Here is a 16,211-nt window from a genome sequence, read left to right as displayed (position 1 = left end):
TTGATATTTTTTTATAAAAACATTGAGCTGTTATAGTGAAACAATATAAAACTAAACTCATAATTCAGTGAATATATATGTTTTGTTTTGTTCTAGCACTCTATTAGCAAGTAGCATTAGATATATTATTCAGTTAGATGTGCATTAAACAAATGTGCTGTGTCAAATCTTGCAGAATTCCTCAGTTTGTCTCATGAGTTGTTTCTTTGAAAGCTAAAAGCTCTTGATGTTTCCAGGTTCTCTCTTTATCTGTCTTTCATTCTTTCTCTTGGTGACTCTTTTTTTTTGTCTTGTCACAGCACTCTTGTGTTCAACTCGAGGATTTCCGTTAGTGGAACCTTGAGGTTTTCACTAGTTTACAGTGCAGAATGCTGTTTCAAGAGAAGAATAAACAGAACCGCTAGATGCACATGCTACGGGACTTAAATATCTTAACTATCTTTAAGTCGTTGGGGATTCTATCTACGTTTTCTGCTTACTCTCTCCAAATTAAACATTTCATTGTACCATTGTTGTCCTGAGAACAGCTATTGCATCTAGAGAATATGGTAAAACAACATGCACTGTCACTGTCATCATAAATCCAACCTGTCAGAAAGGTGTTAAATATATCTTAATATCATACATTAGAAACAGACCTTTTATTTTTTATCTACTCTACATTTGCAACTTCTTTTATGATTGTTTTTGCTGTATTTATTTGGTGTGCGAACAGAAGTGTGAGGAATATATATATATATATATATATATATATAGGGGTGCACATAAGTGGTCCGCAGGTCCGCATGCGCGACCAAAATAAAAAATGCGTTATATAAATATGTTCTGACAGCGCATTTGCATACCGACATGGTTGACAGCTGTTAATACACAATTACCATTTTAGATCACAAACTGTACTATATACAGTACGTTTAATTTCAACCTGAATGTATAAATCTAGGCTATGCCATGCCGTTTTCAAAGCACAATGCAAAACTGTGACATTCATCCACTGACGCTCTTTAATCAGCAGTGCTAAATCCGGAAGCGCGTATACTTACTTCACGGCAACTTGCCAAAATAAAAGCCTGCTCATTTTAAGTTTGAATATAATGAAAACGCTTTTATTTATTTATCCAAAGCGACTTAAAATGGGGGAATACATAAGGCGGTTGTTCTTAAAGAAGCAAACAAAGAAAGTAGTAGTAAATATTAGCATTTTATTTTTAAGTTTACTATAAAATAAATGTATTTGTATTTAATGCTAGGACTGCCTTTTATTTTTTTATAATATTATCACACACTATTATTTAGTTTATTTACTATTATTTTATAAAAAAAAAATAAGTGCAATAATATTATAACTATTATTAATTCATTTTTTATAGTTATATTTAATGGGTCACACTATATGCAGTCTGAGGACCAAACCAAATCTCCAGGTTCTCATATGAACCAGGCTGAAAAAATTATGTGCACCCCTGTATATATATATATATATATATATATATATATATATATATATATATATATTTGCGGTATAGTTTTATGTAGTTTTTCTCTATCAGCGATACATCAGAGATAATCATTTACGACATATCTCAGCTTGCATCTTACTTACAGTCAAACAGCAATATATATAGGTGAGATAGTATCTTCATTTCTGGAAACCTGTCAATCTGAGAGATATGCATTTAGTCTCTCACAGTTATTGTGCAAATTTAAGTACAATTCGAAAGGAAACTTTACTTTGTTTTTTAGCTCAAAAAATGCAGCATAAAAATCTGTTTTAGTCCGTTTTTATCCGTTGTGAACATTTGGCTTCATTTTGGAGAAATATTTTAACGGATACGTCAATGTTTCATTGTGATTTTCAGCTGTGGTAAGTACCTCTGGGATTAATGACTGCTAATGATCTGTCATTTGTGGTCATTCTAATTTTATTTCACATTAGCAAATATGACATGCAGTATTAATCTAATGTATAAGAAACAACAACAACAAAAAACAGAATTTTTAGTGGCCTGATATTGTCTAATTTGTTAGATTGAGAGTCCTCTGTAATAGTTCTTATTCAGAATTTAGAGCTATTCCTGTATTTTTTCTTTTTCTTTTTTAATATAGTTTTCATCAATTTGAGCAGAGGAGATTAGAAAAAAGAAGGCTTTTTTTAGTGTGTGGTTTAGGTGAACAGATAGCAGTGAAGAGAAGAGGAGAACTGTTCTCTTTATCAGCATGTGGTTTCAGAGAGATATAATGAGAATGAGAAGTTTTTTGTTTCTATAGAGATATTTCTCTTTATTTGGAGTTGAGGTGTGCAAGGGAACATGTTGGTATCAGTGTGTTTTAAACTGAAGCAGACAGAAAACACAAGCAAGGAACCCAGGAAGAGATTGGTTTTTTGATTACAGGCCTTGTGTTTGAGAGAGGCCTCTTAGTGAAGGAATCCCTCATGAAGATGTTAAAAGTGTTGAGTAGCATGTGGATGTGGAAGTGTGAGTGCGCCAGTTAGGTTTAGATAGTATACTCGAACTAAAAAAAAAAACAAGTAAAAAACACAAAAGAGGCCTCTTAATGAAGGAATCCCTCATGAAGATGTTAAAAGTGTTGAGTAGCATGTGGATGTGGAAGTGTGAGTGCGCCAGTTAGGTTTAGATAGTATACTCGAACTAAAAAAAAAACAAGTAAAAAACACAAAAGAGGCCTCTTAATGAAGGAATCCCTCATGAAGATGTTAAAAGTGTTGAGTAGCATGTGGATGTGGAAGTGTGAGTGCACCAGTTAGGTTTAGATAGTATACTCGAACTTAAAAAAAAAACAAGTAAAAAACACAAAAGAGGCCTCTTAATGAAGGAATCCCTCATGAAGATGTTAAAAGTGTTGAGTAGCATGTGGATGTGGAAGTGTGAGTGCACCAGTTAGGTTTAGATAGTATACTCGAACTTAAAAAAAAAACAAGTAAAAAACACAAAAGATATGAGTCATTTTCTGTCAGAACATTATGGACATTTTATTTAACCCTAAAACATCTAACGATGCAATTTCAAATTAATATATTGGACGCTTTTTTCTGACTTTTCCTAAAGTGAAAGAAAGGAATGAAAAAAGGCTGATATTGAGGAAGGAGATAAAAGTTGCCTATCGTTTCAATATGCAGTAGCAGGAAATTTTACTTGTTTGTTAATTTTCAGCAACATATTTTCTTCATACATTTAATTTTGTGAAATATTATTGAAAACATTATTGTTATTTTTAATAACAGTTTCTATTTTAATATACCTTAAAATATAATTTATTCTTGTAAGCTAAGCTGCATTTTTATCAGCCATTACTCCAGTCTTCAGTGTCACATGATCTTTCAGAAATCATTCTAATATGATGATGTTCTTTCTTTCTTTCTTTCTTTCTTTCTTTCTTTTTCTTTTTTTAAGTAATGCATGCTTTTATTCAGCAAGGGTGTGCTAACTGGATAAAAAGTAACGACTTAGATTGTAAGAAAATATTTCTGTTTTAAATAAATACTGTTCTTTTAAACTTTTTATTCATCAAATAATCTTGAAAAAAAGTATCACAACTTATAAAACAACATTAAGAAGCAAAAGTGTATCCATTAATGCTAATAAATACAGTAAGCGTATCAGACTGATTTCTGAAGAATCATGTGACACTGAAGACTGGAGTAATGGCTGATGAAAATTCAGCTTTGCATCACAGAAATAAATTCTATTTTGAAGTATATTAAAACAGAAAACAAATAGTAGAAATTGAAATAATATTTTTGTGTGTGTGTATTTTTAATCAAATAAATATGGCCTTGATCAAAAATGGAAAGATACTCCCTTAAAAAACATTAAAAATCTTACTGATCCCAAACTTTTGAATGGCAGTGTGTGTGTGTATACATGTACATGTACTAAAACCTTAACTAAATTTAAAAGGAAAACAATAAAAGCTCAAGCTATAATAACACTAAAAATAACACTGTTTGTAAGTCTTTATATTATTTCAGACATGTTAGCTGTTTTTAGAGCTTATAAGTGACTTAAATGGACTATTGGAATGTTGTTGGAACCAAATATTGTCTTTCAGCTCAGGTCAGACAATAGTGAAAAAAACTATGTACACTCATTTCTGCGGTGTAATGCTGTCATTTACCTGGCTCCAGAGTTTTTAGTCATATGGCATTTAGGTTATTGACTGGCTCAAAATCTGGCTGCAGAATTCAGCGCCCACAAGCAAACATGGTACTTTTTAAATTGCATCTGCAAATGTCACATGCAATAGATAGGATGTCAACCTACATTCACACCTTTCCTCCAGACACACACACTCCTGACATGAGACCCACCCTCTTGCAAAAACTGTTGCAGTGTGTTTCCTTTTGTGCCCTGAATCAAGACATACCTTGACCCACTGACATAAACACACTGACACAGAAACATGCACACACACAAACAATGCGTCATTTATAGATATGATAGATAGATATTGGATTAATACATAATACATAATACATAATGGGAAGTCGTGGCCTAATGGTTAGAGAGTCGGACTCCCAATCGAAAGGTTGTGAGTTCGAGTCCTGGGCCGGCAGGAATTGTGGGTGGGGGGAGTGCATGTACAGTTCTCTCTCCACCCTCAATACCACGACTTAGGTGCCCTTGAGCAAGGCATCGAACCCCCAACTGCTCCCCGGGCGCCGCAGCATAAATGGCTGCCCACTGCTCCGGGTGTGTGCTCACAGTGTGTGTGTGTGTGTTCACTGCTCTGTGTGTGTGCATTTCGGATGGGTTAAATGCAGAGCACAAATTCTGAGTATGGGTAACCATACTTGGCTGAATGTCACTTCACTTTTTTTTTTTCACACTTACATTCAGATGTATATATCCCTATAAAGTCTATACATTTAGCTCTCTTAATGATCAACATGCTAAAAACTTTGCTCAAAAAGTTTTTGTACACATCTACTACATGCCTTCTGTGGTCTGGTGGATGTTGAGTTTATTGTTTTTTATAAAGCAAACTGCTATAAGAATAGCTTTTATATTGTTAGTAATATTTCAAGATGAACCCTCACTGGGCTGAAGAAACTTAGATATTTGTATCCATACATGTTGAAATGTATCAAGTATGATATTATACATTACAAATGGAAATTTTTGATGTGTAAATATCAGCATGTGATACCATTGTTTTTCTCTCAGCTGGCCTCTAAATGAAATATATTTGGTCTTCAGGTGTGAGCTTCATATTCTCCTTAATCATACTAGATTAAGATCCTGTATCTAAAGTGATACTTATCAAAAACACATTATTTATAAATGTATCTATTTTAAGATTTTTTTCTAAAGGTTCAGTTAACTGATTTTTAATTCATTCTGGCTGTAATTTCATATGCCAGACTTTACAAGGTTAATTAAATCACTTATAATAACAGTGAAAATGATCTTGCATGATATTTTGCATTCAATTTTAGGCAAGATATATGATATGTTTAGATATCTTTTGACGTAATTTTTTTATGAGTGCTGTATCAGATTAATATTTCCACTGAATGTTTTTTGGGAGAATGTGGGATTGGGAGAAGAGAGGATGAGAAAGAAAGGGGCGGTGTGAAGAGGGGGATGGACATTCCTGGCAGTAAAAACAGATGAAAGAGCGTATTACTGGCAGTCGTTTCCTTTGTGAGCGAGATAGAGAGAGGGAAATAAAGAGCAAGACAATGCATGAAAGAGGGAAAGTCAGAGCGAAAGAGAATTAAACCACTTAAAGAGACTCTGAGGTTGACACCTTCACGTCTACCTCCTCACACTCAATATTCCCCCTGTCTCAGTCAGTCACAGTAAATCTCCCTGTTTTCTTGTGATGTGTTATTTGATTTTGTTGTTTTTGTGAGAAAAAATGCCCTTCTTTGATTCACCCACTTAAAGGGCTTTGATAGACTGGGTGGGAAAACTCATCAAAAGAAGCTTGAATTTCTGACATGAAAAGGTCAGGCTGACATGACACATTCAGATTCCACTTTACCTCAGATCACCTTTTTTTCAGATTTGTTAGATAAATGACATGGCCCAGAGTTAAGCAGCATTTCACATGGGTGGTTTTGAAGGGCATCACAATTTTATTTTATTATTTTATTTTTGCCCACCAGCCAATTTTATCAGACATTTTTATTATTCAATTACTAATTTGTCAAATATATGAAAGAAAATAAAGTTATTAAAGTTAATACTAGCGCATATATATATATATATATATATATATATATATATATATATATATTCTTTTCAGTTTTTTGTTCAATTGTTTTGTTGTTGTTGCTTGAAGCATCGATTTAAAGTGTCAGTTATTGCATTATTATTTCAGTCAACCCTATAAAACCCTTTCCCCCAAACTAAATGTAAATGCCTAATCAGTGGCATAAAAGTAATCAATGCAGCTACTTAATCCTTTGCTACTTATTAAAGAGATCTTCCCCTTTAAATAATGTGATGCTCTGCCCTCTTTGTGAATGATGCATGAGCATTGTGTTAGCAGCGCAAAGGTTGTGGGTTCGATACCCAGGAAACATGTTAAGTAAAAAATGTTAGTCTGAGTGCACTGTAAGTCGCTTTGGATAAAAGCGTCTGATAAATGCATAAATGTAAATGTAAAATGGTGCTGTTCCCATTAAGTGCTGTTAGAAATGATTTAATTGATTCAGTATTTCAACACCTTCGTAAGGATGCATTAAACTCGACAAAGCGCTTTAATAAAGGATGTACTGATCTCGTGAATTAACAAATTTTACTATACCAATATTTTTTTATTGGCTGTTAAAGTTTATATAGGAATATTACATGATACACTGATCTTTAACAATGCATTGATGCAGAAACGCACACTTTTTGGAGAAATCTCACAACATGATTTTTCAACTGCCACAAATACTGCTTAAACAAAATACTGATTTTGTATACTTTATTTACTGTACCAATATTTTAAATTGGAATTAGAACTTAGTTTTTATTGCATGGCAAAAAAAACAACAACAAAAAAAATAAACTTTGTTTTGCCAAAGCACTGACAGAGCCCATTGATCTAATAGAGTTGTTGAGCGCTCCAAATGCAAACTTTGCACACAACAATCAGGCAGCAATTGAAAGCGCTCTGATCCAACGGCATACAGGCATCGTCAGTTTGACAGTACTCTAGCCCAATGATATTGGGGGATCCAGTTGGGGCGGCAGTCATATTTCAGGTTGACCATGCCACTCTTTATCACAACCCTGCTAAAATGTAGCAATGTAGTGCCAGTATGAGCCTAGACGACCACCTACTGTAGTTCACCTATGCCTAGAAACAGCACTGCTATGCAGTATTTAAGCAAATCCCACACAATGCTCAAAACACACAGTGAACCACACTTAATTTACATACAGTAAGATAAAATTGTTGATGTTTTCAGAAACCGCCGACACAAAGATTGTGCACATGAACATCAGAGCACCACTGAACAGCCAAACAAACACCGAATCTGACTTACATTGTTATGATCCTTTCATATATTCAATTATTAATGAAATAATGTGTTGATACTTCTAGACAATGGAATATATTTTCTACAAATGTTAGTTGAGATGTTCTGCAAAAGCTCTCACTATTGCACAAAATCCACTCAAAGCATTACATTAAGCTAGGATTAAATATGACCCTTGACTAACAATTTAAAATGTGTAATCACATTAGTTCAGCTCTCAATTAAAACTTTATTACATCATTTTATGATTGCATTTCATTGTATTTTGTAATAATCCTCAGTGGAATGCATCTTTAAACGTATGAACTTTAATCTTGTATCATTCTCTCATTTACTTCCTTCTCTATGTTTACTCCCACCTGTATGTGTTCATAGTGTGTGTGTGTGTGTGTGTGTGTGTGTATGCTTGAGGGAGGGGACTCATGTTCCTTGGTAATGGACGATGTGACCACTTTACTTAGCCACACACACATTGCGGGATTCCAAGAAATAAGTAGGTTAGACTTACTGTCATTTTGACTTAAAACACACACACACACACACACACACACACACACACACACACACACACACACACACACACACACACACACACACACACACACACACACACACACACATGTGCACAACACATACATTTCAAATTAGGTACCTGCAAACATGACAGAAATGCAACAAAACCTCTCATTATTTTAAGTGATAAGAACATAGAGTACAAGTGAACATGCAACAAAAAAAATCACCCAATCTTTTTTCAAAATGCAAACTATTGATCTTATTATGAAAAATTCATCAATGCATAATTTTTAATATCATCTGGAACATATGCTGCATATTTGCTGGGCTTGTCCAATATTCTTTTCATTCATATTTTTTAAACACCATCCCTTTCTTACAATTAATGAGAAGCTTGAATTCAGTATTGAATTTTAAGACCTGTCCCTTTGCATATGGTTTCTGATATTATTGTTAAATACACTGTAATTTCACCTTTAATGCTGTGAATTTCTGCGTCTGCATGTGCGTTTGCTACATTTTCAGACCAAATCTCCCCAGTATAAAACCAGAAATCAGCTACATTTCAGGGACCGGACAAAACACAACAGTCGTTGCAAAGAAAAACACTTACTAGATGATGTTTTGGGGGAAAGAAAATATCATACACCTAGTATGCAAATAGACATCAAGTTCCTAACATGACGAAAATATGTGTATATCCCTAGTGAAAAATGAATATATTTGAAATACATTTATTTTATGCTAACTATTCTACAAATACATTTACATAATAAAAACACCCTGCAATTATACTATTAGTATACTAAACTGGGATACTTAAAGTCTGCTAATTTGCTAATTGGAATAACAAATTTTGTGCTTAATGCACTTTAATTGTGTCCAACTTAAGATGAACTGTATTTATATATTGTGTCAAAGTGGAACTATTGCAGACATACTTTAAATATCTTGCATTTAAAGACAGATATTATTCAAAGATCATATCCTCATCAATAGTGACATTAAACCATATTTTAGGCTTAATATTAGGAAATGTGCATTGCATTGTGCACAAGTAGTACTCCAAATAAAGTTGAATTTTAATTTAATGTCAGTAATTCCCAAGCAGTATCTTTGTTAATAGATTCGAACTATACTTAGTATGAAATAAACGTATTTTAAATATATTACCTTTTTTACACTTCATTCATACCTCTCTCTTTCCTTTCATTCATCCTCCCCCTTCCCTTCTCTCCCTCTGTTCATTAGATTAGGATTTCTTAATGTGGCTTACAGGGATTATCTTTAGTCTGTTACAAAACCATTGTGTGTTTGTGTCTCAGCAGCTTTGTGAATTTATACTTCTGTGTATTTGCACTTGTACACTTGTATAATGTAAGTGTGTATTTAACAGCAAGCACACTTAAGCACATACTACAAAAAGAACCAGCCTTCCAGTGTTTCACTTCTTCATATTAATTAGTCTACTCATCCATCACAAGATACTGTACCTATTTTAACATCTTAAAGCATCAACATACATTTTAAACCATTTAAGATTTTGGTGTGTCTGTGCTTTTTTTGAATGTCATTATTGATGCATGGTTTAGTTCATTTTAGAGTTAAGTAAAAATGTATAATCACTATACTTTTTAAAATATGTTTATATACTATCATTTAAACATTAGAGTTTAATACCATTTTTAATATTTTACAAGTCCCCTATGTTCACCAAGGCTACATTTATTTGATCTAAAATTCAATAAAAATTGCTGTATAGGGAGATATGATTATAGATTCAACTCTTTCATTTTAATATATTTTCAAAGCATTTATTACACCAGTCTTCAGTGGCACGTGATCATTCAGAAATCGTTCTAATATGCTGATCTGGTGCTCAAGAAACATTTCTTGTTTATTATCAATAAATGTACGTTAAAGCAGTTTTTTTCAGCATTCTTGAACAAATAATTAAATAATTAGTTCAACGTAGCATTTATTTTAAATAGAAATACTTTGCAACATTATAAATATCTTTAAACTATCACTTTTGATTAATTAAATGCATCCTTGCTGCAAGAAAGTATTCATCGATAAAATATAAAATTACATTTTCATTAAAAAAACAACTATAATGTAGTAGGCTATATGTTATAACAACTGTTTGATCTGGGCAATGCTGCCCTCTGCTGGCTAGAATTATAATCTGATTAATAGCATTTGGAATTATTAAAAATCGCCTGTGACAGCTCAACACATTTATGTTAAAACACATGGTCAAGGCTTTAATGCTTATATAACTGCCTCATTCATTAATTCATTCATTCAGTGTTTGTGTTGTTATTGTTCTATTTGTGTCTATAGCTCAGATTGAGGTGATCCCATGTAAGATCTGTGGAGACAAGTCATCAGGGGTTCATTATGGAGTTATCACTTGTGAGGGCTGCAAGGTAAGAAAAAGAAATGTCAAATATTCATAATTTAGCTTTTTTAGTACACTCCCCAGTTCTACACCCCACCGACCCACCGCTTTCTGCCTCTACAGGGCTTCTTCCGCAGAAGTCAGTCCTCCAGTGTGCAGTACTCCTGCTCCAGACAGAGCAACTGTCCTATTGACCGCGCCAGCCGTAACCGCTGCCAGAGCTGCCGTCTCAAAAAATGTGTCACTCAGGGAATGAGCCGCGATGGTAAGAAATGATGGATAGAAGAATGCTTGAATGGATGATATAGAATGATTAATTCCATCTTTTTTGTGATGTTTTCTCGTCTCCCTCAGCGGTGAAGTTTGGCCGGATGTCTAAGCGCCAGAGAGACTCTCTGTTTGCAGAAGTTGAGAGACACCGGCAGCAGCAGCGTCTTCAGGCCAACTTAGTCCAAGAGCCCCAGCCTCTTCCAGCCTACCGATCCAGCAAAGAGCCCAGAGAACAGTCATCACATCTCATCCCACCTCTACCTCCAGCTTACCCTTACTCTGTAGAGCCTGAACTGCAAGGCTGCCCTCCAGAGATGCATCCATACTTGGATTGTCGCATAAGCGAGGCCCAGGCTCAGAGTCTGGCCTACAGGGGCTCCCACAGGAGAGGTGACAGCAACAGCTTGTCAACTGGGAGAGGTGAGAAATTCTCCACTGTAGCAAGTACTGTTCATCTCAAATGATATTGTGGTGTATAGTTTTCTCTTCCTCTCTTTCAGGATATGACTCCACAAGGTCTACACCAGAGGCTATTCTGAACATGAGCGGTAGTGAAATGGGCATTCGGCCTTTTGACCCTGAAAGCTCGTTCTTTTCTTACCCCACATCTCTACACATAGGTGAGAACCACAAGATTCATGAGAGCTGTGTTGTGTTATAAAGTGGTTTAGAGCGATAGTTCACCCCAAAATTTAAATTCTGTCATTAATTACTCACCCTCATGTTGTTCCAAACCCGTAAGACCTTTGTTCATCTTTAGGACACAAATTACAATATTTTGATGCCTTCCGAGAGCTCTCTGAGCCTCCCATAGACAGCAAGGATCCTTACATGATCAAGGGTGAGTAATTAATGACAGAATTTTTATCTTTGGTTGAACTATCCCTTAATAACAGTGTTATTGTGTGCTCACATTTCGATAAAGTGATCACACCTTTAGGAGTTGTACTAAGTGGTGTTGTACTGTTTAGCTTTTGGATTAACGTATCTCTCTGTGTTTGTTGACAGAGGAGCTCTCTGCAAGTATCGTTCGTTCCCACAGAGAGACGACTCAGTATCGACCTGAGGAGCTGCAGGCTCTCAGATGGAAGGTTTTCAGCAGGGAGGAGATCCACGCTTACCAGAGCAAAGTACATGCTCTCTACTCTTATGTAACTAGCACAGCTCTAAGTAATGGCAACTGTGTCATTAGTCAGACTTTTCTCTTTGTGATTTAATTCATTATAAATCTCAATGGACTGATGACGCATTTAATGGTCATCAGCATTGTAAATCCTCAAATGTTTTTCATATTTTTTTCTCTTTGTTTTAAATGTATGTACTTTATAACACTATTCCTTGTATTATATTATACTTGCATCAAAATAAAAAAAGAACTAGTTAGCGCTAATGCAAGAGTGTTTCTAATGCAACTATGATGACTTCAGCCTCTGAGAAACCTGAAAATCTCTTCTTCCTCTCTCTGCAGTCGGTGGATGAGATGTGGCAGCACTGTGCTGTGCGGTTGACCGATGCTGTTCAGTACGTGGTGGAGTTTGCTAAACGTATCCCAGGATTTCGCCAGCTTTGTCAAAATGATCAAATTGCTCTCCTCAAGAGTGGTGAGATATAGCTGTCCGTACAACATACTAGTTAACCAGTTACGGCTGGTAAGGTTACAAGGTTTATAGCTCCATTCTCATCTCTATGTCCTGTTTCTATAATTCTGTGTATGTTGCTCTCTCCTCTCTGCCTTCTTCTGTGCATGCCTTTCTCTCTTTCTTATTAGGGTCCATGGAAGTGGTTCTGGTCCGGATGAGTCGGATGTTTAACACAGAAAACAACACAGTATTCTTTGATGGCAAATTTGCTGGAACAGAACTTTTCAAATCCCTTGGTGAGTTAAAATAATATTTTGATTTACAGCGATCGCCCTCTAGGCTTCCAGTGTAAGAGCTTTGTCAACAAAAAAACCTGAATTTAATCAGATTTGTATAATACCTTGTGAATAATACTAATACATACAAAGTACTAAATACAAATAATATATTTTAAGATATTATACACCTATTGCAAACTGGATAGAATGTTTTTGGGAACTTAAATTCATGTTAATTTAAATTCAGTTAAGTTGTAGTTACATACATTCATGTAGTTTAAAATTAGGTTGCACTTATAAAAATAGGCTTTCCATTGATGTATGGTTTGTTAGGATCTGACAATATTTGACTGAGATACAATTTGAAAATCTGGAATCTGAGGGTGCAAAAAAAAATTTATATTGAGAAAATCGCCTTTAAAGGGAAAGTTCGCTTTCAAATTAAATGTTGATATGTTTTAGCTTACCTCAAGGGCATCCAAGATGTAGGTGTCTTTGTTTCCGCAGTAGTTTCCATTTTGATATTTTTAGGTCAAACTGTTCTTTTCTGTGACTCATATAATGGAGGTCTATGGTCACCACCTCAAAGAGCATGCACAGAGAAGTCCAAATTAAACAATTCCCCATCGTAAGTACACATTGATGACCTAAGACACGAAACGAGCGGTTTGTGTGAGAAAACAAACAGTATTTATATAGTTTTTACCTCTTGTACACAACCACGTCCAAGTGATCTGAGGGCGCGCGTGCCTCCAGTTTATACGTGGCAAACTAAACACAACGTGTAAAAAAACAGAGAAAACTCAGGATCTTCAGTCAGGCAGGTGTGTGATGCAATACTGTCAATGTCCTCGTCGTTGTCTTGTAGTTGTGGCATTGCTATGTTCCATTCGTGACAACATATGCTCTCCACTACTGTTGGCATCTCACAACACTTGCTACAAGAACACCACAAATTTTGAAGAGATATCTGTCTCTCTGAGGCCTGAAAACGTGCTGCTGCAGGGGATGCTTCCTCCATCGCTCTGAATACTTGATCTGTGTATTCTGCTTCAAATAAATATGGTTGTGAAAAAAATTCAACGTTGTCTGTTGATATATCGAAATCGTCTTCCATTGCGATTTCCTGTATGTCTAAATATGTTTAGATCTTCACAGTGAAAGGTAACACTTCCAAAATCTCTGTGAAAACAATGAGTGCTTACACGCGCGAGAGATCACTTCCGGCACTTTCTGCGCTTGCGCAGACTAAGCCAGAACGCGTGCACACGTCACACAATAGGAAGCACGCGCGCCCTCAGATCACTTGGACGTGGTTGTGTACAAGAGGTAAAAACTATATAAATACTGTTCGTTTTCTCACACAAACCGCTCGTTTCGTGTCTTAGGTCATCAATGTGTACTTACGATGGGGAATTGTTTAATTTGGACTTCTCTGTGCATGCTCTTTGAGGTGGTGACCATAGACCTCCATTATATGAGTCATAGACAAGAACGGTTTTACCTAAAAATATCAAAATGGAAACTACTGCGGAAACAAAGACACCTACATCTTGGATGCCCTTGAGGTAAGCTAAAACATATAAAAATTTAATTTGAAAGTGAACTATCCCTTTAAAGTTGTCCAAATGAAGTCCTTAGCAATGCATAGTACGAATAAAAAATTACGTTTTGTTATATTTACGGGAGGAAATTTACTAAATATCTCCATGGATCTTTACTTTTTTTTTCTTTTGGCATAAAATTTTGAGCCATACAATTTATTTTTTCTATTGCTACAAATATACTTGTGTGACTTATGACTGGTTTTGCGTTCCAGGATCACATGTGTTTGAAGTTAGGATAAGGGCTTGTCTTAGGGTTACTTGCATGTACTGTAATTACGCATAATTTACTGTTATTCTAATAGTAAGTACATGTAATACGTGTAACAAGGACACCTTAAAATAAAGTTTTACCTAAATCTATATCAAATGCAAGTAGCGTAAATTTAGAGTCCTAAATTAAGTAGTACTTAAATACTTCTTTATATGTAATTCCATAATTATATTGCCTTTGAAATGTGGTTAAAGTGTACTGCTGAATATACTGCTAAAGATTCATGGTAAACTAAAATATACTTAAATGTAAATTCTATTGAAACTTGTATGCCATATATATTTGAAATTTGGAATACATTTGTATAATGATAAAGGCACAATTTAGTATATTTAAAAAGTAATAACTTAAACTATAAAACGTTTTAGTATGTTAGTCACCCATTAGAATAAGTGTACTTTTTTTAAAGCACAACAAAAATATTAAAATCTAAAGTTTAAAGGAAAACTTTTACAAAGTGCACTTTTCAAAGGTGTAGTTAAGCGTGTTAAGAAACAGTCATGAAAGTGTACTTTAAGTACACTTAAGTTGCCTTTTATTCCATTAATTATTATTCCCTTTTCACAAGGAATAATTACTCAATGACACCGAGACTTATTCACTTTTATAAACAGTCATTTTTTTCTTTCCAAAAGTTAATGGCAATGCAATTCAAACGGTTTTTGAATGTCTGTGTTTGTTCTCCAGCATGTGGTGATTTGATAGCTGCTGTATTTGAATTTGCTCACAATCTGTGTGTGCTGAGACTGACTGAACAGCAGATGGCTGTGTTCACTGCACTTGTCCTCCTCAATGCAGGTAAGCACAGCAAAACCACATTACTGCAGAAACTCTGACTTTAAAGTAGAATGGGCTTAACCTCTCAATATTTCTCTCCATTTTGAGTAGATCGGCCGTGTCTGGAGGACAGAGAAAGAGTGCAGAGAGCCAGGAGAGATGTGGAGCTTGCCCTCAGACACATTCTGCACAGAGATAATCAAGAGAGTCTACTGCATAAGGTAAGAGAGATGGAGGAAAAGGAATGGTGGAGGATTTCAATGCAGGAAGTAAAGAAATATATCGGCTTTAATGTTGTGGTTTTGTATGTTCCTAGCTGTTTCAAAGAGTCCAGGAGCTGAAGTCTCTGTGTGCACTGCACATTGAGAAACTGCAATGGTTCCGGCAGCTTTACCCTCTCACGGTGCATTCCCTCTTCCCTCCGCTATACAAAGAGCTGTTCGGCTCTGACACAGATATACAGACACTGACTACTCATTGAACACACACACACACAGGCACATTTCATTTGCAAATGTAGACACCACACACAGTTACATATAGTGTATGCAATCTAGATCTAAATATATAATAAACCTGCTGAAGAAATAAATATATTTTTGTAACTCTCAGAAGGACAGAAAATGATATGTGATATAAATGATAAATAGACGTATGCAATTTTTTTTTTTTGGTGCAAATTCTTTTATGTAGGCCAGAAGCAAAATATTACTACAAATGCAGTTTGAGTATTCTTAAATGTTTTTTTGTCTGAGGATGTATTTTAATGTTTTTGAAGTTGTTGATGGTCCTAGCTGGTGTAAAGGAGCATTAGCTCTCATCGTTAGAATGTGGTTTCTAAAGCTGATCGGTTTTGAGACCAGCAAACAGCAGATTACAAATGATATTTGCAGATCTCAGAGCTTCATTTACAACATTAGAGTTCCCCCTTCTGTCCTCCTGCTTGATTTCTCTGACAGTACAGACAGAGACATGAATGCTTAATGATTTCTGCTACTCATAGCCTA

The 16,211-nt window shown here is 35.1% G+C and overlaps 1 protein-coding gene across 3 annotated transcripts in view; it reads left to right on the top strand.

Annotated features, from left to right (window-relative positions):
- Positions 1–15,828, top strand: part of LOC132158125 (nuclear receptor ROR-alpha B-like) — a 45,118-nt gene extending 29,290 nt beyond the window's left edge. For all 3 annotated transcript variants that reach the window (XM_059567407.1, XM_059567406.1, XM_059567408.1), the window contains 10 exons: positions 10,364–10,449; positions 10,545–10,686; positions 10,776–11,111; positions 11,192–11,311; positions 11,700–11,821; positions 12,160–12,292; positions 12,460–12,567; positions 15,115–15,225; positions 15,316–15,425; positions 15,521–15,828. In XM_059567407.1, the coding sequence (XP_059423390.1) occupies positions 10,364–10,449; positions 10,545–10,686; positions 10,776–11,111; positions 11,192–11,311; positions 11,700–11,821; positions 12,160–12,292; positions 12,460–12,567; positions 15,115–15,225; positions 15,316–15,425; positions 15,521–15,685 (1,433 nt within the window). In that variant the 3' untranslated portion in view covers positions 15,686–15,828. The remainder of the gene's footprint in view (positions 1–10,363; positions 10,450–10,544; positions 10,687–10,775; positions 11,112–11,191; positions 11,312–11,699; positions 11,822–12,159; positions 12,293–12,459; positions 12,568–15,114; positions 15,226–15,315; positions 15,426–15,520) is intronic.
- The last annotated feature ends 383 nt before the right edge of the window (positions 15,829–16,211 follow it).

The sequence above is a fragment of the Carassius carassius genome, chromosome 15 (assembly GCF_963082965.1).
Source record: "Carassius carassius chromosome 15, fCarCar2.1, whole genome shotgun sequence".
Taxonomy (NCBI): Eukaryota; Metazoa; Chordata; class Actinopteri; order Cypriniformes; family Cyprinidae; genus Carassius; species Carassius carassius.
This window is presented reverse-complemented; position numbering and strand designations above follow the sequence as displayed.